Source organism: Nerophis ophidion, linkage group LG13, assembly GCF_033978795.1.
Source record: "Nerophis ophidion isolate RoL-2023_Sa linkage group LG13, RoL_Noph_v1.0, whole genome shotgun sequence".
NCBI lineage: Eukaryota > Metazoa > Chordata > Actinopteri > Syngnathiformes > Syngnathidae > Nerophis > Nerophis ophidion.
Genome location: NC_084623.1, coordinates 1,649,570 through 1,673,967, shown reverse-complemented (window position 1 = coordinate 1,673,967; position 24,398 = coordinate 1,649,570). Strand labels below are relative to the sequence as shown.

The window sequence follows — 24,398 nt, the reverse complement described above, 5'->3', positions numbered from 1 at the left end:
ATCAACATCAGGTACATCATGTACAACATCATTATGCACATCATCAACATCATGTACAGCATCATCATGCACATCATCAACATCATGTACATCATTATGACACCCACATTTGCCAGCGGGCCAGATTGGGAAAGCTCTACAGGCGCATGTGGCCCCCGGCCTTCTTTTAGCCCAGGAGGAAGTATAGATCTATTCCAGCACATGGCCTCTCTTCAGGAGGAAGTATAGATCTATTCCCAGCACATGGCCTCTCTTCAGGAGGAAGTATAGATCTATTCCAGCACATGGCCTCTCTTCAGGAGGAAGTATAGATCTATTCCAGCACATGGCCTCTCTTCAGGAGGAAGTATAGATCTATTCCAGCACATGGCCTCTCTTCAGGAGGAAGTAGAGATCTATTCCAGCACATGGCCTCTCTTCAGGAGGAAGTAGAGATCTATTCCAGCAGACATCAGCCTGCTCCCCTCCAGGAGGAGATATAGATGGATTCAGGCCAGCAATCCAGCAGAATGTTTCACAGTCTGTATCCCCAGCTGGGAGACTGATAAATAAGCAGCTTGCCACTTACTGCCCCTTTATTACCCCTTTACTGCCCCTTTGTTACCCTTTATGCCCCTTTATTACCCCTTACTGCCCCTTTATTACCCCTTTACTGCCCCTTTGTTACCCCTTTACTGCCCCTTTATTACCCCTTTACTGCCCCTTTGTTATCCCTTTACTGCCCCTTTATTGCCCCTTTACTGCCCCTTTATTACCCCTTTACTGCCCCTTTATTACCCCTTTACTGCCCCTTTATTGCCCTTTTACTGCCCCTTTATTACCCCTTTACTGTCCCTTTGTTACCCCTTTACTGCCCCTTTATTACCTCTTTACTGCCCCTTTATTACCCCTTTATTACCTCTTTACTGCCCCTTTATTACCCCTTTACTGCCCCTTTATTACCCCTTTACTGCCCCTTTATTACCCCTTTACTGCCCCTTTATTACCCCTTTACTGCCCCTTTGTTACCCCTTTACTGCCCCTTTATTACCTCTTTACTGCCCCTTTACTACCTCTTTATTACCCCTTTACTGCCCCTTTATTACCTCTTTACTGCCCCCTTATTACCTCTTTATTACCCCTTTACTGCCCCTTTGTTACCCCTTTACTGCCCCTTTATTACCCCTTTACTGCCCCTTTATTACCTCTTTACTGCCCCTTTATTACCCCTTTACTGCCCCTTTATTACCTCTTTACTGCCCCTTTATTACCCCTTTACTGCCCCTTTATTACCTCTTTACTGCCCCTTTATTACCTCTTTACTGCCCCTTTGTTACCCCTTTACTGCCCCTTTATTACCCATTTACTGCCCCTTTATTACCTCTTTACTGCCCCTTTATTACCCATTTACTGCCCCTTTATTACCTCTTTACTGCCCCTTTACTGCCCCTTTATTACCTCTTTATTACCCCTTTACTGCCCCTTTGTTACCCCTTTACTGCCCCTTTATTACCTCTTTACTGCCCCTTTATTACCTCTTTATTACCCCTTTACTGCCCCTTTGTTACCCCTTTACTGCCCTTTTATTACCTCTTTGCTGCCCCTTTATTACCTCTTTACTGCCCCTTTATTACCCCTTTACTGCCCCTTTATTACCCCTTTACTGCCCCTTTATTACCCCTTTACTGCCCCTTTATTACCTCTTTACTGCCCCTTTATTACCTCTTTACTGCCCCTTTATTACCTCTTTATTCCTCTTTATTACCCCTTTACTGCCCCTTTGTTACCCCTTTACTGCCCCTTTATTACCTCTTTACTGCCCCCTTATTACCTCTTTATTACCCCTTTACTGCCCCTTTGTTACCCCTTTACTGCCCCTTTATTACCTCTTTACTGCCCCCTTATTACCTCTTTATTACCCCTTTACTGCCCCTTTGTTACCCCTTTACTGCCCCTTTATTACCCCTTTACTGCCCCTTTATTACCTCTTTACTGCCCCTTTATTACCCCTTTACTGCCCCTTTATTACCTCTTTACTGCCCCTTTATTACCCCTTTACTGCCCCTTTATTACCTCTTTACTGCCCCTTTATTACCTCTTTACTGCCCCTTTATTACCTCTTTACTGCCCCTTTGTTACCCCTTTATTACCCCTTTACTGCCCCTTTATTACCCATTTACTGCCCCTTTATTACCTCTTTACTGCCCCTTTATTACCCATTTACTGCCCCTTTATTACCTCTTTACTGCCCCTTTACTGCCCCTTTATTACCTCTTTATTACCCCTTTACTGCCCCTTTGTTACCCCTTTACTGCCCCTTTATTACCTCTTTACTGCCCCTTTATTACCTCTTTATTACCCCTTTACTGCCCCTTTGTTACCCCTTTACTGCCCTTTTATTACCTCTTTGCTGCCCCTTTATTACCTCTTTACTGCCCCTTTATTACCCCTTTACTGCCCCTTTATTACCCCTTTACTGCCCCTTTATTACCCCTTTACTGCCCCTTTATTACCCCTTTACTGCCCCTTTGTTACCCCTTTATTACCTCTTTACTGCCCCTTTATTACCCCTTTACTGCCCCTTTATTACCTCTTTACTGCCCCTTTATTACCCCTTTACTGCCCCTTTGTTACCCCTTTACTGCCCCTTTATTTACTGCCCCTTTATTACCTCTTTACTGCCCCTTTACTACCCCTTTACTGCCCCTTTATTACCCTTTCACTGCCCCTTTATTACTTTACTGCCCCTTTATTACCCTTTCACTGCCCCTTTTCTTACCCATTTACTGCCCCTTTATTACCCTTTCACTGCCCCTTTTCTTACCCATTTACTGCCCCTTTATTACCCCTTTACTGCCCCTTTATTACCCTTTCACTGCCCCTTTTCTTACCCATTTACTGCCCCTTTATTACCCCTTTACTGCCCCTTTATTACCCTTTCACTGCCCCTTTATTACCTCTTTACTGCCCCTTTTCTTACCCATTTACTGCCCCTTTATTACCCTTTCACTGCCCCTTTATTACCCATTTGCTACCCCTCTGTTGCCCCTTTACTTCTACCTCACTCTACACCACCTCAATAATTGTGCCCTGGACTCTGCATTGCTGCAACATCAACGTAACACATCTTCATGTATATCATCATGCACATCTTCATGTATATCATCATGCACATCTTCATGTATATCATCATGCACATCTTCATCTATATCATGCACATCTTCATGTATATCATCATGCATATCTTCATGTATATCATGCACATCTTCATGTATATCATCATGCACATCTTCATGTATATCATCATGCACATCTTCATGTATATCATGCACATCTTCATGTATATCATCATGCACATCTTCATGTATATCATGCACATCTTCATGTATATCATGCACATCTTCATGTATATCATGCACATCTTCATGTATATCATCATGCACATCTTCATGTATATCATGCACATCTTCATGTATATCATGCACATCATCATGTATATCATGCACATCTTCATGTATATCATCATGCACATCTTCATGTATATCATCATGCACATCTTCATGTATATCATGCACATCACCATGTATATCATCATACACATCATCATGCACATCACCATGTATATCATGTATAATATCCATATGAATACCCCATTGGACCCACCGTGCGTGGCGCTCCAGACTATAATTGATAGCTGTGGTCTTACACAAATAATAAATGAACCGACGCATCGCAGCGGTAATACGATAGACCTAGTGCTTGTCAGAGGTATCACCGTCTCCAAAGTTATGATACTCCCGTATACTAAAGTAATGTCCGATCATTACCTTATAAAATTCGAAGTTCAGACTCATGTTCGGCAAGCTAATAATAATAATAACTGCTATAGCAGCCGCAACATTAATACGGCCACAACGACGACTCTTGCGGACCTACTGCCCTCGGTAATGGCACCGTTCCCAAAGTATGTGGGCTCTATTGATAACCTCACTAACAACTTTAACAACGCCCTGCGCGAAACCATTGATAACATAGCACCGCTGAAGTTAAAAAAGGCTCCAAAAAGGCGTACGCCATGGTTTACAGAAGAAACTAGAGCTCAGAAATTCTTATGTAGAAAGCTGGAACGCAAATGGCGCACGACTAAACTTGAGGTGCACCATCAAGCATGGAGTGATAGTTTAATAACTTATAAACGCATGCTTACCTTAGCTAAAACTAATTATTACTCAAATCTCATCCGCATTAATAAAAACGATCCAAAATTTTTGTTAAGTACGGTAGCATCGCTAACCCAACAAGGGACTCCTTCCAGTAGCTCCACCCATTCGGCAGATGACTTTATGAAGTTCTTTAATAAGAAAATTGAAGTCATTAGAAAGGAGATTAAAGACAATGCGTCCCAGCTACAATGGGGTTATAGTAACACAGATACGATTGTATATACGGCGGATACTGCAAATATCCAAAATAGTTTCTCTCGTTTTGATGAAATAACATTAGAAGGATTGTTACAACGTGTAAATGGAATAAAACAAACAACATGTTTACTTGACCCACTTCCTGGGAAACTTATCAAGGAGCTTTTTGTATTATTAGGTCCATCAGTGCTAAATATTATAAACTTATCACTTTCCTCGGGCACTGTTCCCGTTGCATTCAAAAAAGCGGTTATTCATCCTCTCCTTAAAAGACCTAACCTCGATCCTGACCTCATGGTAAACTACCGACCGGTGTCTCACCTTCCCTTTATTTCGAAAATCCTCGAAAAAATTGTTGCAGAGCAGCTAAATGAGCACCTAGCGTTTAACAATCTATGTGAAACCTTTCAATCCGGTTTCAGGGCAAATCACTCGACTGAGACAGCCCTCGCAAAAATGACTAATGATCTATTGCTAACGATGGACTCTGATGCGTCATCTATGTTGCTGCTCCTCGATCTTAGCGCTGCTTTCGATACCGTCGATCATAATATTTTATTAGAGCGTATCAAAATACGAATTGGTATGTCGGACTCAGCTCTGTCATGGTTTAACTCTTATCTTACTGATAGGATGCAGTGTGTCTCCTATAACAGTGTGACCTCGGACTATGTTAAGGTAACGTGTGGAGTTCCCCAGGGTTCGGTCCTTGGCCCTGCACTCTTCAGCATCTACATGCTGCCGCTAGGTGACGTCATACGCAAATACGGTATTAGCTTTCACTGTTATGCTGATGACACCCAACTCTACATGCCCCTAAAGCTGACCAACACGCCGGACTGTAGTCAGTTGGAAGCGTGTCTTAATGAAATTAAACAATGGATGTCCGCTAACTTTTTGCAACTTAATGCCAAAAAAACGGAAATGCTGATTATCGGTCCTGCTAGACACCGACCTCTATTTAATAATACAACTTTAACATTTGACAACCAAATCATAAAACAAGGCGACACGGTAAAGAATCTGGGTATTATCTTCGACCCAACTCTCTCCTTTGAGTCACACATTAAAAGCGTTACTAAAACGGCCTTCTTTCATCTCCGTAATATCGCTAAAATTCGCTCCATTCTGTCCACTAAAGACGCTGAGATCATTATCCATGCGTTTGTTACGTCTCGCCTCGACTACTGTAACGTATTATTTTGGGGTCTCCCCATGTCTAGCATTAAAAGATTACAGTTGGTACAAAATGCGGCTGCTAGACTTTTGACAAGAACAAGAAAGTTTGATCACATTACGCCTGTACTGTATATACCTTTATATACATATATACATACATATATACTGTATATACCTTTATATACATATATACATACATATATACTGTATATACCTTTATATACATATATACATACATATATACCTATACTGTATATACCTTTATATACATATATACATACATATATACCTATACTGTATATACCTTTATATACATATATACATACATATATACTGTATATACCTTTATATACATATGTACATACATATATACTGTATATACCTTTATATACATATATACATACATATATACCTATACTGTATATACCTTTATATACATATATACATACATATATACCTATACTGTATATACCTTTATATACATATATACATACATATATACCTTTATATACATATATACATACATATATACCTATACTGTATATACCTTTATATACATATATACATACATATATACCTATACTGGCTCACCTGCACTGGCTTCCTGTGCACTTAAGATGTGACTTTAAGGTTTTACTACTTACGTATAAAATACTACACGGTCTAGCTCCAGCCTATCTTGCCGATTGTATTGTACCATATGTCCCGGCAAGAAATCTGCGTTCAAAAGACTCCGGCTTATTAGTGATTCCTAGAGCTCAAAAAAAGTCTGCGGGCTATAGAGCGTTTTCCGTTCGGGCTCCAGTACTCTGGAATGCCCTCCTGGTAACAGTTGGAGATGCTACCTCAGTAGAAGCATTTAAGTCTCATCTTAAAACTCATCTGTATACTCTAGCCTTTAAATAGACCTCCTTTTTAGACCAGTTGATCTGCCGCTTCTTTTCTTTCTCCTATGTCCCCCCCTCCCTTGGTCCGATGACCATGGATGAAGTACTGACTGTCCAGAGTCGAGACCCAGGATGGACCGCTCGTCGGGACCCAGGATGGACCGCTCGCCTGTATCGGTTGGGGACATCTCTACGCTGCTGATCCGCTTGAGATGGTTTCCTGTGGACGGGACTCTCACTGCTGTCTTGGAGCCACTATGGATTGAACTTTCACAGTATCATGTTAGACCCGCTCGACATCCATTGCTTTCGGTCCCCTAGAGGGGGGGGGGGGTTGCCCACATCTGAGGTCCTCTCCAAGGTTTCTCATAGTCAGAATTGTCACTGGCGTCCCACTGGATGTGAATTCTCCCTGCCCACTGGGTGTGAGTTTTCCTTGCCGTTTTGTGGGTTCTTCCGAGGATGTTGTAGTCGTAATGATTTGTGCAGTCCTTTGAGACATTTGTGATTTGGGGCTATATAAATAAACATTGATTGATTGATTGATTGATGTATATCATGCACATCATCATGTATATCATCATGCAAATCATCGTGCACATCATGTATATTATGCGCATCATCATGTATATCGTCATGCACATCATCCTGCACATCACCATGTATATCATCATGCACATCATGTATATATCATGCACATCACCATGTATATCATGCACATCATGTATATATCATGCACATCATCATGTATATCATGCACATCATCATGTATATCATGCACATCACCATGTATATCATCATGCACATCATGTATATATCAAGCACATCATGTGCATGATGATAAACATGAAGATGTGCATGATATACATGAAGATATGCATGATATACATGATGATGTGCATGATATACATGATGATGTGCATGATATACATGATGATGTACATGCCGATGTGCATGTTGATATACATGAAGATGTGCATGATATACATGATGATGTGCACGATATACATGATGATGTCCATGATGATGCGCATGATGGTATACATGTTGATGTGCATGATATACATGATGATGTGCATGATCATATAAACGATGATGTGCTTGATTATATACATGATGATGTGCATGATGATGTGCATGATCATATAAACGATGCACGATGATGTGCTTGATTATATGATCATGCACATCATCATGCACATCATGTATATCAAGCACATCAACATATATATCATCATGCGCATCATCATGGACATCATCATGTATATCATGCACATCATCATGTATATCGTGCACATCATGTATATCATCATATATATCATGCGCATCATCATGTATATTATGCACATCATGTATATCAACATGCACATCAGCATGTATATCATGCACATCATCATGCACATCATCATGTATATCATGCATATCTTCATGTATATCATGCGCATCTTCATGTTTATCATCATGCACATCATCATCATCATATATATCATGCACATCATGTATATCATGCACATCATGTATATCATGCACATCATCATCATCATGCACATTATCATGTATACCATGCACATATTCATGTATATCATGCACATATTCATGTATATCATGCACATCATGTATATATCTTGCACATCATCGTGTATATCATCATGCATATCATCATGTATATCATGAAAATCAACATGTATATCATCATGCACATCATCATGCACATCATCATGTACATCATGCACATCATCATGGACATCATGTATATCATGCACATCATCATGTATATCATGCATATCTTCATGTATATCATGTGCATCTTCATGTATATCATCATGCACATCATTTTATCATGCCCATCTTCATGTATATCATGCACATCATCATGTATATAATGCACATCATGTATATCATGCACATCATCATGTGTATCATGCACATTATCATGTATACCATGCACATATTCATGTATATCATGCACATATCCATGTATATCATGCACATCATCATGTATATCATGCACATCATGTATATCATGCTCATCATCATGTATATCATGCACATCATCATGTATATCATGCACATCACCATGTATATAATGCACATCACCATGTATATCATGCACATCATATATATCATGCACATCATCATGTATAACATGCACATCATCATGTATATCATGCACATCATGTATATCATTCACATCATCATGTATATCATGCACATGTATATCATTCACATTATCATGCAAATTATCATGTATATCAAGCACATCATCATGCAGATCATCATGTATATCATGCACATCATGTATATAATGCACATGATGTATATTAGTGGTTCTCAACCTTTTTTCAGTGATGTACCCCCTGTCAACATGTTTTTTCAGTGATGTACCCCCTGTCAACATGTTTTTTCAGTGATGTACCCCCTGTCAACATGTTTTTTCAGTGATGTACCCCCTGTCAACATGTTTTTTCAGTGATGTAACCCCTGTCAACATGTTTTTTCAGTGATGTACCCCCTGTCAACATGTTTTTTCAGTGATGTACCCCCTGTCAACATGTTTTTTCAGTGATGTACCCCCTGTCAACATGTTTTTTCAGTGATGTACCCCCTGTCAACATGTTTTTTCAGTGATGTACCCCCTGTCAACATGTTTTTTCAGTGATGTACCCCCTGTCAACATGTTTTTTCAGTGATGTACCCCCTGTCAACATGTTTTTTCAGTGATGTACCCCCTGTCAACATGTTTTTTCAGTGATGTACCCCCTGTCAACATGTTTTTACTTCAAGTACCCCCTGTCAACATGTTTTTACTTCAAGTACCCCCTGTCAACATGTTTTTTCAGTGATGTACCCCCTGTCAACATGTTTTTTCAGTGATGTACCCCCTGTCAACATGTTTTTTCAGTGATGTACCCCCTGTCAACATGTTTTTTCAGTGATGTACCCCCTGTCAACATGTTTTTTCAGTGATGTACCCCCTGTCAACATGTTTTTTCAGTGATGTACCCCCTGTCAACATGTTTTTTCAGTGATGTACCCCCTGTCAACATGTTTTTTCAGTGATGTACCCCCTGTCAACATGTTTTTACTTCAAGTACCCCCTGTCAACATGTTTTTTCAGTGATGTAACCCCTGTCAACATGTTTTTTCAGTGATGTACCCCCTGTCAACATGTTTTTTCAGTGATGTACCCCCTGTCAACATGTTTTTTCAGTGATGTACCCCCTGTCAACATGTTTTTTCAGTGATGTACCCCCTGTCAACATGTTTTTTCAGTGATGTACCCCCTGTCAACATGTTTTTTCAGTGATGTACCCCCTGTCAACATGTTTTTTCAGTGATGTACCCCCTGTCAACATGTTTTTTCAGTGATGTACCCCCTGTCAACATGTTTTTTCAGTGATGTACCCCCTGTCAACATGTTTTTTCAGTGATGTACCCCCTGTCAACATGTTTTTTCAGTGATGTACCCCCTGTCAACATGTTTTTTCAGTGATGTACCCCCTGTCAACATGTTTTTTCAGTGATGTACCCCCTGTCAACATGTTTTTTCAGTGATGTACCCCCTGTCAACATGTTTTTTCAGTGATGTACCCCCTGTCAACATGTTTTTTCAGTGATGTACCCCCTGTCAACATGTTTTTACTTCAAGTACCCCCTGTCAACATGTTTTTTCAGTGATGTACCCCCTGTCAACATGTTTTTTCAGTGATGTACCCCCTGTCAACATGTTTTTTCAGTGATGTACCCCCTGTCAACATGTTTTTTCAGTGATGTACCCCCTGTCAACATGTTTTTTCAGTGATGTACCCCCTGTCAACATGTTTTTTCAGTGATGTACCCCCTGTCAACATGTTTTTTCAGTGATGTACCCCCTGTCAACATGTTTTTTCAGTGATGTACCCCCTGTCAACATGTTTTTTCAGTGATGTACCCCCTGTCAACATGTTTTTTCAGTGATGTACCCCCTGTCAACATGTTTTTACTTCAAGTACCCCCTGTCAACATGTTTTTTCAGTGATGTAACCCCTGTCAACATGTTTTTTCAGTGATGTACCCCCTGTCAACATGTTTTTTCAGTGATGTACCCCCTGTCAACATGTTTTTTCAGTGATGTACCCCCTGTCAACATGTTTTTTTCAGTGATGTACCCCCTGTCAACATGTTTTTTCAGTGATGTACCCCCTGTCAACATGTTTTTTCAGTGATGTACCCCCTGTCAACATGTTTTTTCAGTGATGTACCCCCTGTCAACATGTTTTTTCAGTGATGTACCCCCTGTCAACATGTTTTTTCAGTGATGTACCCCCTGTCAACATGTTTTTTCAGTGATGTACCCCCTGTCAACATGTTTTTTCAGTGATGTACCCCCTGTCAACATGTTTTTTCAGTGATGTACCCCCTGTTAACATGTTTTTTCAGTGATGTACCCCCTGTCAACATGTTTTTTCAGTGATGTACCCCCTGTCAACATGTTTTTTCAGTGATGTACCCCCTGTCAACATGTTTTTTCAGTGATGTACCCCCTGTCAACATGTTTTTTCAGTGATGTACCCCCTGTCAACATGTTTTTTCAGTGATGTACCCCCTGTCAACATGTTTTTTCAGTGATGTACCCCCTGTCAACATGTTTTTTCAGTGATGTACCCCCTGTCAACATGTTTTTTCAGTGATGTACCCCCTGTCAACATGTTTTTTCAGTGATGTACCCCCTGTCAACATGTTTTTTCAGTGATGTACCCCCTGTTAACATGTTTTTTCAGTGATGTACCCCCTGTCAACATGTTTTTTCAGTGATGTACCCCCTGTCAACATGTTTTTTCAGTGATGTACCCCCTGTCAACATGTTTTTTCAGTGATGTACCCCCTGTCAACATGTTTTTACTTCAAGTACCCCCTGTCAACATGTTTTTACTTCAAGTACCCCCTGTCAACATGTTTTTTCAGTGATGTACCCCCTGTCAACATGTTTTTTCAGTGATGTACCCCCTGTCAACATGTTTTTTCAGTGATGTACCCCCTGTCAACATGTTTTTTCAGTGATGTACCCCCTGTCAACATGTTTTTTCAGTGATGTACCCCCTGTCAACATGTTTTTTCAGTGATGTACCCCCTGTCAACATGTTTTTACTTCAAGTACCCCCTGTCAACATGTTTTTTCAGTGATGTACCCCCTGTCAACATGTTTTTTCAGTGATGTACCCCCTGTCAACATGTTTTTTCAGTGATGTACCCCCTGTCAACATGTTTTTTCAGTGATGTACCCCCTGTCAACATGTTTTTTCAGTGATGTACCCCCTGTCAACATGTTTTTTCAGTGATGTACCCCCTGTCAACATGTTTTTTCAGTGATGTACCCCCTGTCAACATGTTTTTTCAGTGATGTACCCCCTGTCAACATGTTTTTTCAGTGATGTACCCCCTGTCAACATGTTTTTTCAGTGATGTACCCCCTGTCAACATGTTTTTTCAGTGATGTACCCCCTGTCAACATGTTTTTTCAGTGATGTACCCCCTGTCAACATGTTTTTTCAGTGATGTACCCCCTGTCAACATGTTTTTACTTCAAGTACCCCCTGTCAACATGTTTTTTCAGTGATGTACCCCCTGTCAACATGTTTTTTCAGTGATGTACCCCCTGTCAACATGTTTTTTCAGTGATGTACCCCCTGTCAACATGTTTTTACTTCAAGTACCCCCTGTCAACATGTTTTTTCAGTGATGTACCCCCTGTCAACATGTTTTTTCAGTGATGTACCCCCTGTCAACATGTTTTTTCAGTGATGTACCCCCTGTCAACATGTTTTTCCTTCAAGTACCCCCTGTCAACATGTTTTTTCAGTGATGTACCCCCTGTCAACATGTTTTTCCTTCAAGTACCCCCTGTCAACATGTTTTTTCAGTGATGTACCCCCTGTCAACATGTTTTTCCTTCAAGTACCCCCTGTCAACATGTTTTTACTTCAAGTACCCCCTAATCACAGCAAAGCATTTGTGCTTGAAAAAAAGAGATAAAGAAGTAAAATACAGCACTATGTCATCACTTTCTGAAAACTTGTTGAACAACAAACAAGTGATTTAATTGTAAAGATTTCTCCAGATAGAAGTAATCATCAACTTTGGGGATTGTAATAGAGATCCATCTGGATTCATCAACTTACTTATAAACATTTCTTCACAAAAAATAGAAATCTTATTTATGGAACATGTCCACAAAAATCTAGCTGTCAACACTGAATGTTGTATTTATTTTCACACTTTATGAACTTATATTCATATTTTCTTGAAGTATTATTCAATAAATATATTTGTAAAGGATTTTTGAATTGTTGCTATTTTTAGAATATTTAAAAAAAAAATCTCAGGTACCCCTTGGCATACCTTCAAGTACCCCCATTTGAGAACCACTGGTGTATATCATGCACATCATGTATATCATTCACATCACCATGTATATCATTCACATCATCATGTATATCATTCACATCATGTATATCATTCACATCATCATGTATATCATGCACATCACCATGTATATCATGCACATCACCATGTATATCATGCACATCATGTATAGCACGCACATCATGTATATCATTCACATCATCATGTATATCATGCACATCATCATGTATATCATTCACATCATCATGTATATCATGCACATCATCATGTATATCATGCACATCATCATGTATATCATGCACATCATCATGTATATCATTCACATCATCATGTATATCATGCACATCATCATGTATATCATGCACATCATCATGTATATCATGCACATCATCATGTATATCATGCACATCATCATGTATATCATGCACATCATCATGTATATCATGCACATCATCATGTATATCATGCACATCATCATGTATATCATGCACATCATCATGTATATCATGCACATCATCATGTATATCATGCACATCATCATGTACATCATGCACATCATCATGTATATCATGCACATCATCATGTATATCATGCACATCATCATGTATATCATGCACATCATCATGTATATCATGCACATCAAGTATTGTTCTGAAGGTTTGCATGTTAATATAATAGTTTCTTTAAGTTCTACATTTTGGAGATAATTTCTGTTTAGGGATTATTGTTATTAATAGTATTATTATTTCTATTTCCTACGTTTCGTTTGGGAAGCTTAAATGTGTATATTTAAGTTGTTTACCGTTGTTATGGTTTTGGTTGCCACGGTAACGGGCATTTCCGTTTCCGCCAGCTGTTTAGGTTTAGGATGTTTGGGCGCTTCACGTTGTTAGTCTACGTGAAGTGCATGCTAACCGCTAGGAAGCTAACTGCGGCTCACACTTGTGTTTGTGTGCTGCACCGTGACTTCACTAAAGTGTTTGTGTGCTGCACCGTGACTTCACTAAAGTGTTTGTGTGCTGCACCGTGACTTCACTAAAGTGTTTGTGTGCTGCACCGTGACTTCACTAAAGTGTTTGTGTGCTGCACCGTGACTTCACTAAAGTGTTTGTGTGCTGCACCGTGACTTCACTAAAGTGTTTGTGTGCTGCACCGTGACTTCACTAAAGTGTTTGTGTGCTGCACCGTGACTTCACTAAAGTGTTTGTGTGCTGCACCGTGACTTCACTAAAGTGTTTGTGTGCTGCACTGTGACTTCACTAAAGTGTTTGTGTGCTGCACCGTGACTTCACTAAAGTGTTTGTGTGCTGCACCGTGACTTCACTAAAGTGTTTGTGTGCTGCACCGTGACTTCACTAAAGTGTTTGTGTGCTGCACCGTGACTTCACTAAAGTGTTTGTGTGCTGCACCGTGACTTCACTAAAGTGTTTGTGTGCTACACCGTGACTTCGCTAAAGTGTTTGTGTGCTGCACCGTGACTTCGCTAAAGTGTTTGTGTGCTGCACCGTGACTTCACTAAAGTGTTTGTGTGCTGCACCGTGACTTCACTAAAGTGTTTGTGTGCTGCACCGTGACTTCACTAAAGTGTTTGTGTGCTGCACCGTGACTTCACTAAAGTGTTTGTGTGCTGCACCGTGACTTCACTAAAGTGTTTGTGTGCTGCACCGTGACTTCACTAAAGTGTTTGTGTGCTGCACCGTGACTTCACTAAAGTGTTTGTGTGCTGCACCGTGACTTCACTAAAGTGTTTGTGTGCTGCACCGTGACTTCACTAAAGTGTTTGTGTGCTGCACCGTGACTTCACTAAAGTGTTTGTGTGCTGCACCGTGACTTCGCTAAAGGTAGGTTTAGTCACGTTACCTAAGTTTGTCATATAGATCCTCTCCCCTGTGACTATTGTGTGGAGAGAGAGTGTGGGTCAGTATAACAAGGTATTGTTACCACATCGCTGCGAGTGACGTGGATACCCGAGGTTGGTGTGTCCACCACACATGCTTACGGGCCAGTCCACAGAGAGCTGACCCAGGACGAGGCTGGTTCTCCTCTCGCTCCAGACTGGACTTCCTGAGGCGTGCTCCCCCCCCCCCCCCCCCCCCATCTCTACTTCACAACGGGAGGTGTCCCCTCTCTCCAACGCATAGCAGCAACTCACTACTCCACCCCCAAGTGCACCACCGTGTCACCAGGACTGCAACAGACAATCTTCTGGCCCAGCCAAGGGACCCAGGTTGGACTCTATGTGTGTGTGTGTGTGTGTGTGTGTGTCTGTTTGTGTGTGTGTGTCTGTGTGTGTGTGTGTGTGTGTGTGTGTGTGTGTGTGTGTGTGTGTGTGTGTGTGTGTGTCTGTGTGTGTGTGTGTGTGTGTGTGTGTGTGTGTGTCTGTCTGTGTGTGTGTGTGTGTGTGTCTGTGTGTGTGTGTCTGTGTGTGTGTGTGTGTGTCTGTGTGTGTGTGTGTGTGTGTGTGTGTGTGTGTGTGTGTGTGTGTGTGTGTGTGTGTGTGTGTGTGTGTGTGTGTGTGTGTGTGTGTGTGTGCGTGTGTGTGTGTGTGTGTGTCTGTTTGTGTGCGTGTGTCTGTGTGTGTGTGTGTGTGTGTGTGTGTGTGTGTGTGTGTGTGTGTGTGTGTGTGTGTGTGTGTGCGTGTGTCTGTGTGTGTGTGTGTGTGTGTGTGTGTGTGTGTGTGTGTGTGTGTGTGTGTGTGTGTGTGTGTGTGTCTGTTTGTGTGCGTGTGTCTGTGTGTGTGTGTGTGTGTGTGTGTGTGTGTGTGTGTGTGTGTGTGTGTGTGTGTGTCTGTTTGTGTGCGTGTGTCTGTGTGTGTGTGTGTGTGTGTGTGTGTGTGTGTGTGTGTGTGTGTGTGTGTGTGTGTGTGCGTGTGTCTGTGTGTGTGTGTGTGTGTGTGTGTGTGTGTGTGTGTGTGTGTGTGTGTGTGTGTGTGTGTGTGTGTGTGTTCTATTGGGGAGGTAGCGTGTGAGTGGGGAAGAGTGTATAATTAATGTGTATATTGTATGTTTATTTGGGTGAACAGTAAATTGTTGAACTTTGTAAGCCGTCTCCTCTCACTCGCTCTTAGATTAGATTTGTAAATAATATTAAATAATTGGAGTCATCCCCCTAAGGTGAAATATAGTCCTTTACAGGCTCCTGTACAAGTATATCATGCACATCATCATGTACATCATGCACATCATGTATATCATGCAGGTCATCATGCATATCATGCATATTATCATGCACATCATTATGTATATCATCATGCACATCATCTTGTATATCATCATGCACATCATCAGTTTGAACATGAAATATGTTGTCTTTGTAGCATATTCAACTGAATATGGCTTGAAAAGGATTTACAAATCATTGTATTCTGTTTATATTTACATCTAACACCATTTCCCAACTCATATGGAAACGGGGTTTGTATATCATGCACATCATCATGTATATCATCACGCACATTATCATGTATATAATCATGCACATCATCATGTACATCATGCACATCATCATGTATATCATCATGCACATCATCATGTATATCATGCACATCATCATGCACATCATCATGTATATCATCATCATGTATATCATCATGCACATCATCATCATGTATGTCATCATGCACATCATCATGTATATCATCATGCACACATCATGTATATCATGGACATAATCATGTATATCATGCATATCATCATGCACATCATCATGTATATCATCATGTATGTCATCATGCACATCATCATGTATATCATCACGCACATCATCATGTATATCATCATGCACATCATCATGTATGTCATCATGCACATCATCATGCACATCATCATGTATATCATCATGCACATCATCATGTATATCATGCACATCATCATGTATACCATCATGCACATCATCATGTATATCATCATGCACACCCCATGCACATCATCATGCACATCATGTATATCATCATGCACATCATCATGTATATCATGCACATCCTCATGTATATCATCATGCACATCCTCATGTATACCATCATGCACATCATCATGTATATCATGCACATCCACATGTATATCATCATGTACATCATCATGTATATCATCATGCACAACATCATGTATATCATGCACATCCTCATGTATACCATCATGCACATCAATCAATGTTTACTTATCATCATGTATATCATGCACATCCACATGTATATCATCATGCACATCATCATGTATTTCATCATGCAGAACATCATGTATATCATGCATATCATCATGTATGTCATGCACATCATCATGCACATTATGTGTATCATGCACAACATCATGTATATCATGCATATCATCATGTACATCATGCACATCATCATTTATATCATCGTGCACATCGTCATGTATGTCATCATGCACATCATCATGTATATCATCATCATCATGTATATCATCATGCACATCATCATGTATGCCATCATGCACATCATCATGTATGTCATCATGCACATCATCATGCACATCATCATGTATATCATCATGCACATCATCATGTATATCATGCACATCATCATGTATACCATCATGCACATCATCATGTATATCATCATGCACACCCCATGCACATCATCATGCACATCATGTATATCATCATGCACATCATCATGTATATCATGCACATCCTCATGTATATCATCATGCACATCCTCATGTATACCATCATGCACATCATCATGTATATCATGCACATCCACATGTATATCATCATGTACATCATCATGTATATCATCATGCACAACATCATGTATATCATGCACATCCTCATGTATACCATCATGCACATCAATCAATGTTTACTTATCATCATGTATATCATGCACATCCACATGTATATCATCATGCACATCATCATGTATTTCATCATGCAGAACATCATGTATATCATGCATATCATCATGTATGTCATGCACATCATCATGCACATTATGTGTATCATGCACAACATCATGTATATCATGCATATCATCATGTACATCATGCACATCATCATTTATATCATCGTGCACATCGTCATGTATGTCATCATGCACATCATCATGTATATCATCATCATCATGTATATCATCATGCACATCATCATGTATGCCATCATGCACATCATCATGTATATCATCATGCACACCATCATGTATATCATGCACATCATCATGTATATCATGCATATCATCATGCACATCATCATGTATATCATCATGCACATCATCATGCACATCATCATGCACATCATCATGTATATCATCATGCACATCATATATATCATGCACATCATCATGTATATCATCATGCACATCACCATGTATATCATCATGCACAACCTCATGCACATCATGTATATCATCATGCACATCCTCATGTATATCATGCACATCCTCATGTATATCATCATGCACATCATCATGTATATCATGCAATACTCATGCACATCATCATGCACATCATTATGTATATCATGCACATCATCATGCACATCATTATGTATATCATGCACATCATCATGCACATCATTATGTATATCATGCACATCATCATGCACATCATTATGTATATCATGCACATCATCATGCACATCATTATGTATATCATGCACATCATCATGCACAAGCAGGGGGACAACAAGTACAACCAATTGACTATTTACATACTTTGCATTATTCAGTTTCTCATCTTCAGTCAGATGGTCCGTCTTCAGCAGGTCGTATCGGATCGATCCAGGCTGGATGGCGTCGATCAGATCCAGCACGGGCAGACTGCTGCTGATGGACGTGTCCTACCCACACATGAAGATGAAACATGAAGAACATAAAACATGAAGATGAAACATGAAGACCATAAAACATGAAGATGGAACATGAAGAACATAAAACATGAAGATGAAACATGAAGACCATAAAACATGAAGATGGAACATGAAGAACATAAAACATGAAGATGAAACATGAAGAACATAAAACATGAAGATGGAACATGAAGAACATAAAACATGAAGATGAAACATGAAGACCATAAAACATGAAGATGAAACATGAAGAAGATGAAACATGAAGATGAAACATGAAGATGAAACATGAAGATAAAAACATGAAGAAGATGAAACATGAAGATGAAACATGAAGATAAAAACATGAAGAAGATGAAACATGAAGATAAAAACATGAAGAAGATGAAACATGAAGATGAAACATGAAGAAGATGATGTGGTCACCTTGAAACTGGAGATGGAAGGTTTGTTGTGTTGAGTCAGGGTGTTGTTGACCCAAACAACGATGACGTCATCGTTCACCTTCTGACCATCACCAAGATCCTCCAGGATGTTCAAAGTGTATCTGAGGAGTCAAATACATCTTCATCCATCTTTTCTATTCAGCTTCATCCATCTTTTCTATTCATCTTCATCCATCTTTTCTATTCAGCTTCATCCATCTTTTCTATTCAGCTTCATCCATCTTTTCTATTCAGCTTCATCCATCTTTTCTATTCATCTTCATCCATCTTTTCTATTCAGCTTCATCCATCTTTTCTATTCATCTTCATACATCTTTTCTATTCAGCTTCATCCATCTTTTCTATTCATCTTCATACATCTTTTCTATTCAGCTTCATCCATCTTTTCTATTCATCTTCATACATCTTTTCTATTCAGCTTCATCCATCTTTTCTATTCAGCTTCATACATCTTTTCTATTCAGCTTCATCCATCTTTTCTATTCAGCTTCATCCATCTTTTCTATTCATCTTCATCCATCTTTTCTATTCAGCTTCATCCATCTTTTCTATTCATCTTCATACATCTTTTCTATTCAGCTTCATCCATCTTTTCTATTCAGCTTCATACATCTTTTCTATTCAGCTTCATCCATCTTTTCTATTCATCTTCATCCATCTTTTCTATTCAGCTTCATCCATCTTTTCTATTCATCTTCATACATCTTTTCTATTCAGCTTCATCCATCTTTTCTATTCATCTTCATACATCTTTTCTATTCAGCTTCATCCATCTTTTCTATTCATCTTCATACATCTTTTCTATTCAGCTTCATCCATCTTTTCTATTCATCTTCATCCATCTTTTCTATTCAGCTTCATCCATCTTTTCTATTCAGCTTCATCCATCTTTTCTATTCAGCTTCATCCATCTTTTCTATTTGTCTTCATCCATCTTTTGTGAAGTGAAGTGAATTATATTTATATAGCGCTTTTCTCCAGTGACTCAAAGTGCTTTACATAGTGAAAGCCAATATCTAAGTTGTGGGTGGCACTGGGAGCAGGTGGGTCAAGTGTCTTGCCCAAGGACACAACGGCAGTGACTAGGATGGTGGAAGCGGGAATCGAACCTGCAACCCTCAAGTTGCTGGCACGGCCACTCTACCAACTGAGCTATACCGCCCCATTCATCCATCCATCCCTCATCCATTTACTTCATCCATCTACCTATCCCTTCATCTGCCCATCCACCCATCATCCATTCGTCAATCTACCTATCCATCCATCATTTGGGGACGGTGTGGCGCAGTGGTAGAGTGGCCGTGCCAGCAACCCGAGGGACCCTGGTTCAATCCCCACCTAGTACCAACCTCATTGTGTCCTGAGCAAGACACTTCACCCTTGCTCCTGATGGCTGCTGGTTAGCTCCCTCCATCAGTGTGTGAATGTGGAAGTAGTGTCAAAGTGCTTTGGGCTCCTTCAAAAGGGTTAGAAAAGCGCTCTACAAGTACAACCATTTACCATCCATCCCTTCATCTACCATCCATCCCTTCATCTACCATCCATCCCTTCATCTACCATCCATCCCTTCATCTACCATCCATCCCTTCATCTACCATCCATCATTCACTTACCCATTCTTTCATCTACCTATCCCTTCATCATCCATCTACCATCCATCCCTTCATCTACCATCCATCATTCACTTACCCATTCTTTCATCTACCTATCCCTTCATCATCCATCTACCTATCCATGCATCATCCATCCATTCCTTCCTCTTGCCGATGCTTACCTCCTCATGAGCTGCCAAAGAAGAGCGAGTGTGAGAGTTCGATTCCCGGCATGCAGGTCCCGGCCCGCGATGCCAACCAGCGAGAACTTGGCCTCCTTCTTGCCAAGTTCTACAGCGTAGTTGCAGTTCTCCAACTGGAGGGGGCATCACATGTTGAACCCTCATGAGTTGTGGTCTTGTTCCTGAGAACTTCTTACCTTCCTCATGTTGCTGCCCAGTTTGGGGTAAGGGGGTTTGTTGACACGGTCCCAGTCTACTGGAACCTTGATCTTCTGGTACAGCTGGAAGATGACCAGGGCGTCGTCGATATCGCTGGCACGCACAAACACGCCGGTTAGAACTCCTTGCAGCCGTGAGGACTCGGGAGACCCGAGGATGGCTTACCTGTAGAGGTGGTTGACTCGAGGGTTGACCCCCAAAGAGTTCATCCAGTTCCTGAAGGTGCGCTCCTCCCTGGTCTCTCCTGAAGGCCAAGCAGATGTTTCCAAACCAGAAGACTAAAACCACTGGGTCCTCACCTTCGATGGAGCTCCAGTCAATGTCCTGGTTCTCGGGCTTCTTCAGAGCCGGGTACTTGTTGAAGAGGTTGGCCACGAAGGCCAGGTTGAGTTTGGGGTTGCCACGGACCACGTCGGTCGCCATGACGAATTGTCGACATCCCAGCTTGTCAGCCTGCTCCAGCATGCACTCGGCACGCTTCAGATCCTCTTTCTCCTAGCAAACCCAACAAGAACCGCTTAGGGTTAGGCTCTGCTTGAAATGGAACTTGGCTTTAGGATTAAAACGAGGGTTAGCGTTTGAGTTAGGGTTAGGTTATGGAAAGGGCTGGGGTTAGGCTTGGTTTTAGGGGTTAGGGTTGGGTCTAGGTATTAGCTGATGGCTAGATTTGGGGTTGGCGTTTGAGTTAAGGTAAGGTTGTGAAAATGGTTGGGGTTAGGGTTGTTTTAGTGTTAGCTTGGGGTTAGGGTTGGCATTGGTTTTAGGGTTGGACTTGGGTTAGGGCTACAATTTGGGTTAGCGTTTGGGTTAGGGTTAGGTTATGAAAAGGGCTCGGGTTAGGGTTGGTTTTAGGGGTTAGGTTGGGGTTAAGAATGGCATCGGTTTTAGGGTTGGACTTAGGTATTAGCTGAAGGCTAGAATTTGGGTTAGGATTTGAGTTAGGGTTAGGATTATTGGGTGCAACAAAGTGTGTTACATCTGAGAACATAAAGATGAATACACAACACTGTGGAGCGACCACATGTTTAAGGTAACTGGACCATGGATGCTGGATCATGGATTCTGCTGCTGTTCTGGTTAGCAACAAAGGTTGTGTCCATAAATGTTCTCACCCTCACTCCCGACATGTCGATGTTGATAGGGGGGATCCCCTCCTCGTCACCTTTGGGTGCCACCTGATTCAGGAGGTTGTAGTACGCTTTGGAGTCCTGCAAGAGAACACGTCGGGCTGGTCTTCTTTACTCAACACTTTGAAATTGCATTTTGTTCCCATTTGGGATCCAGAATCCAAGCAGTTATGTACCAGTTCTTACATGTTGCCTGGGTCCCAAATGTCTAACCTGGATCAAAGTTGCTTTTTCCCTCTGCCGTCTAACAACATTGCGTCACACCTTTCTGCAGTTACTCACAAGCAAACAAAGTCCAAAAAGCTGCCTAAAAGAAAGGACTGGGCGGAACACACGAGGGCGCCATTCCACGTATTTGCGGTGGTGGTGTGCTCACCTTGATGTCGGAGCTGAAGTTGTTGAGCTTTGGAGCGCCGGCTTCCTCCAGGTGGTAGTTAGCCCAGCGCAGAAGAAGTTCCTCTGGTGAGAGCTTCATCAGGTCCTCCAGACTCTCACCATCTCGCAGCAGAGCAATCAGAGCTTCACAAACACACAAAGGAACACAATCAACGCTGATCAAAGTGGCGGACAGAACCCTCGGCCGACATCGCCGCACCTTCGTTCCTGCTGAGCTCGATGTCGGCAAATAATCCGATCTTGATGATCTGCCACAGCAGGCCCAGGACCAAGTGCTGCCTGCCTTCCTTCAGGTCTTCGGCGCCGATGTTGACCACGTGGCAGCCGATGGCTGACGCCGAGTTCAGCGCCAGGTTCAGGTTCTCCTATTGAAGCAGATCACACCATGTTTGGACTTCCTGGAGGTTCCCCTGGTCAACGTCTTACCTGACTGGTGAAAGGAGTGAGCTTCTTCTTGTTGATGGTCCTCTCATCGATGGTGTCCTCCACAGACAGGTTGATCATCTTACTGACAGGACACAAGAGAATTGCTTTCCATTAGGTCAGATTGGGATTACAGTTAGGGTAAGGGTCGGGTTAGACTTGGCGCTGGATCTAGGACTGCGGTTGGAGTTAAAGTTAAAGTACCAACGATTGTCACCTTGGGTCAGTTTTAGGGTTGGATTTGGGGCTGGCTTAGGGTTAAAATGCATTCTTAAAGTACCATAGAACGATTCCGTCTCCCACCGCCGTGAAAAGATCATTGCTGTTGGGATCAGCCGGCAGGACGTGTTTACAGTCCGGGTCCTTCTCAAGAGCTTTGTTGATCCAGTTGACGAAGGCCACCTTCTCCTCCTCTGTGGACACAGCAAGGTTCTATCAGGATGCGCTGACACCTTTTAGGTGACACAGTCTCCGTCTTGGATCCCAACCACATAAAACCAAAGTCTGTCCCCCTAAGTACTCCAGTCTGGAAAGTTTCTCCCCAAAAGAGGACTTTTCCAAAGAGTTTAGTATGTAAACATTGCTCTCCAAAGATCTGATCCCCCAGCTCTGCCTTTTGTGCAGCTTTATTGATTCAAACTTGTATTAGTAGATTGCACAGTACAGTACATATTATTAGTAGATTGTACAGTACAGTACATATTATTAGTAGATTGCACAGTACAGTACATATTATTAGTAGATTGTACAGTACAGATTAGTAAATTGTACAGTACAGTACATATTAGTAGATTGCACAGTACAGTACATATTATTAGTAGATTGCACAGTACAGTACATATTATTAGTAGATTGTACAGTACAGTACATATTATTAGTAGATTGCACAGTACAGTACATATTATTAGTAGATTGTACAGTACAGTACAGTACATATTAGTAGATTGTACAGTACAGTACATATTAGTAGATTGCACAGTACAGTACATATTATTAGTAGATTGCACAGTACAGTACATATTATTAGTAGATTGTACAGTACAGTACATATTATTAGTAGATTGTACAGTACAGTACATATTATTAGTAGATTGCACAGTACAGTACATATTATTAGTAGATTGTACAGTACAGTACATATTATTAGTAGATTGTACAGTACAGTACATATTATTAGTAGATTGCACAGTACAGTACATATTATTAGTAGATTGCACAGTACAGTACATATTATTAGTAGATTGTACAGTACAGTACATATTATTAGTAGATTGTACAGTACAGTACATATTATTAGTAGATAGCACAGTACAGTACATATTAGTAGATTGTACAGTACA

At 41.0% G+C, this 24,398-nt stretch overlaps 1 protein-coding gene across 6 annotated transcripts in view; it reads right to left on the bottom strand.

The window, feature by feature from the left end:
* LOC133564071 (plastin-2) overlaps positions 1-24,398 on the bottom strand; it is a 42,670-nt gene that overhangs the window by 644 nt on the left and 17,628 nt on the right. For all 6 annotated transcript variants that reach the window (XM_061918150.1, XM_061918152.1, XM_061918153.1 and 3 more), the window contains 11 exons: positions 23,339-23,471; positions 23,062-23,143; positions 22,835-23,000; positions 22,616-22,758; positions 22,225-22,320; positions 21,412-21,607; positions 21,278-21,356; positions 21,091-21,205; positions 20,894-21,027; positions 19,100-19,220; positions 18,540-18,664 (listed from right to left, as the gene is read on the bottom strand). In XM_061918150.1, the coding sequence (XP_061774134.1) occupies positions 18,540-18,664; positions 19,100-19,220; positions 20,894-21,027; positions 21,091-21,205; positions 21,278-21,356; positions 21,412-21,607; positions 22,225-22,320; positions 22,616-22,758; positions 22,835-23,000; positions 23,062-23,143; positions 23,339-23,471 (1,390 nt within the window). The remainder of the gene's footprint in view (positions 1-18,539; positions 18,665-19,099; positions 19,221-20,893; positions 21,028-21,090; positions 21,206-21,277; positions 21,357-21,411; positions 21,608-22,224; positions 22,321-22,615; positions 22,759-22,834; positions 23,001-23,061; positions 23,144-23,338; positions 23,472-24,398) is intronic.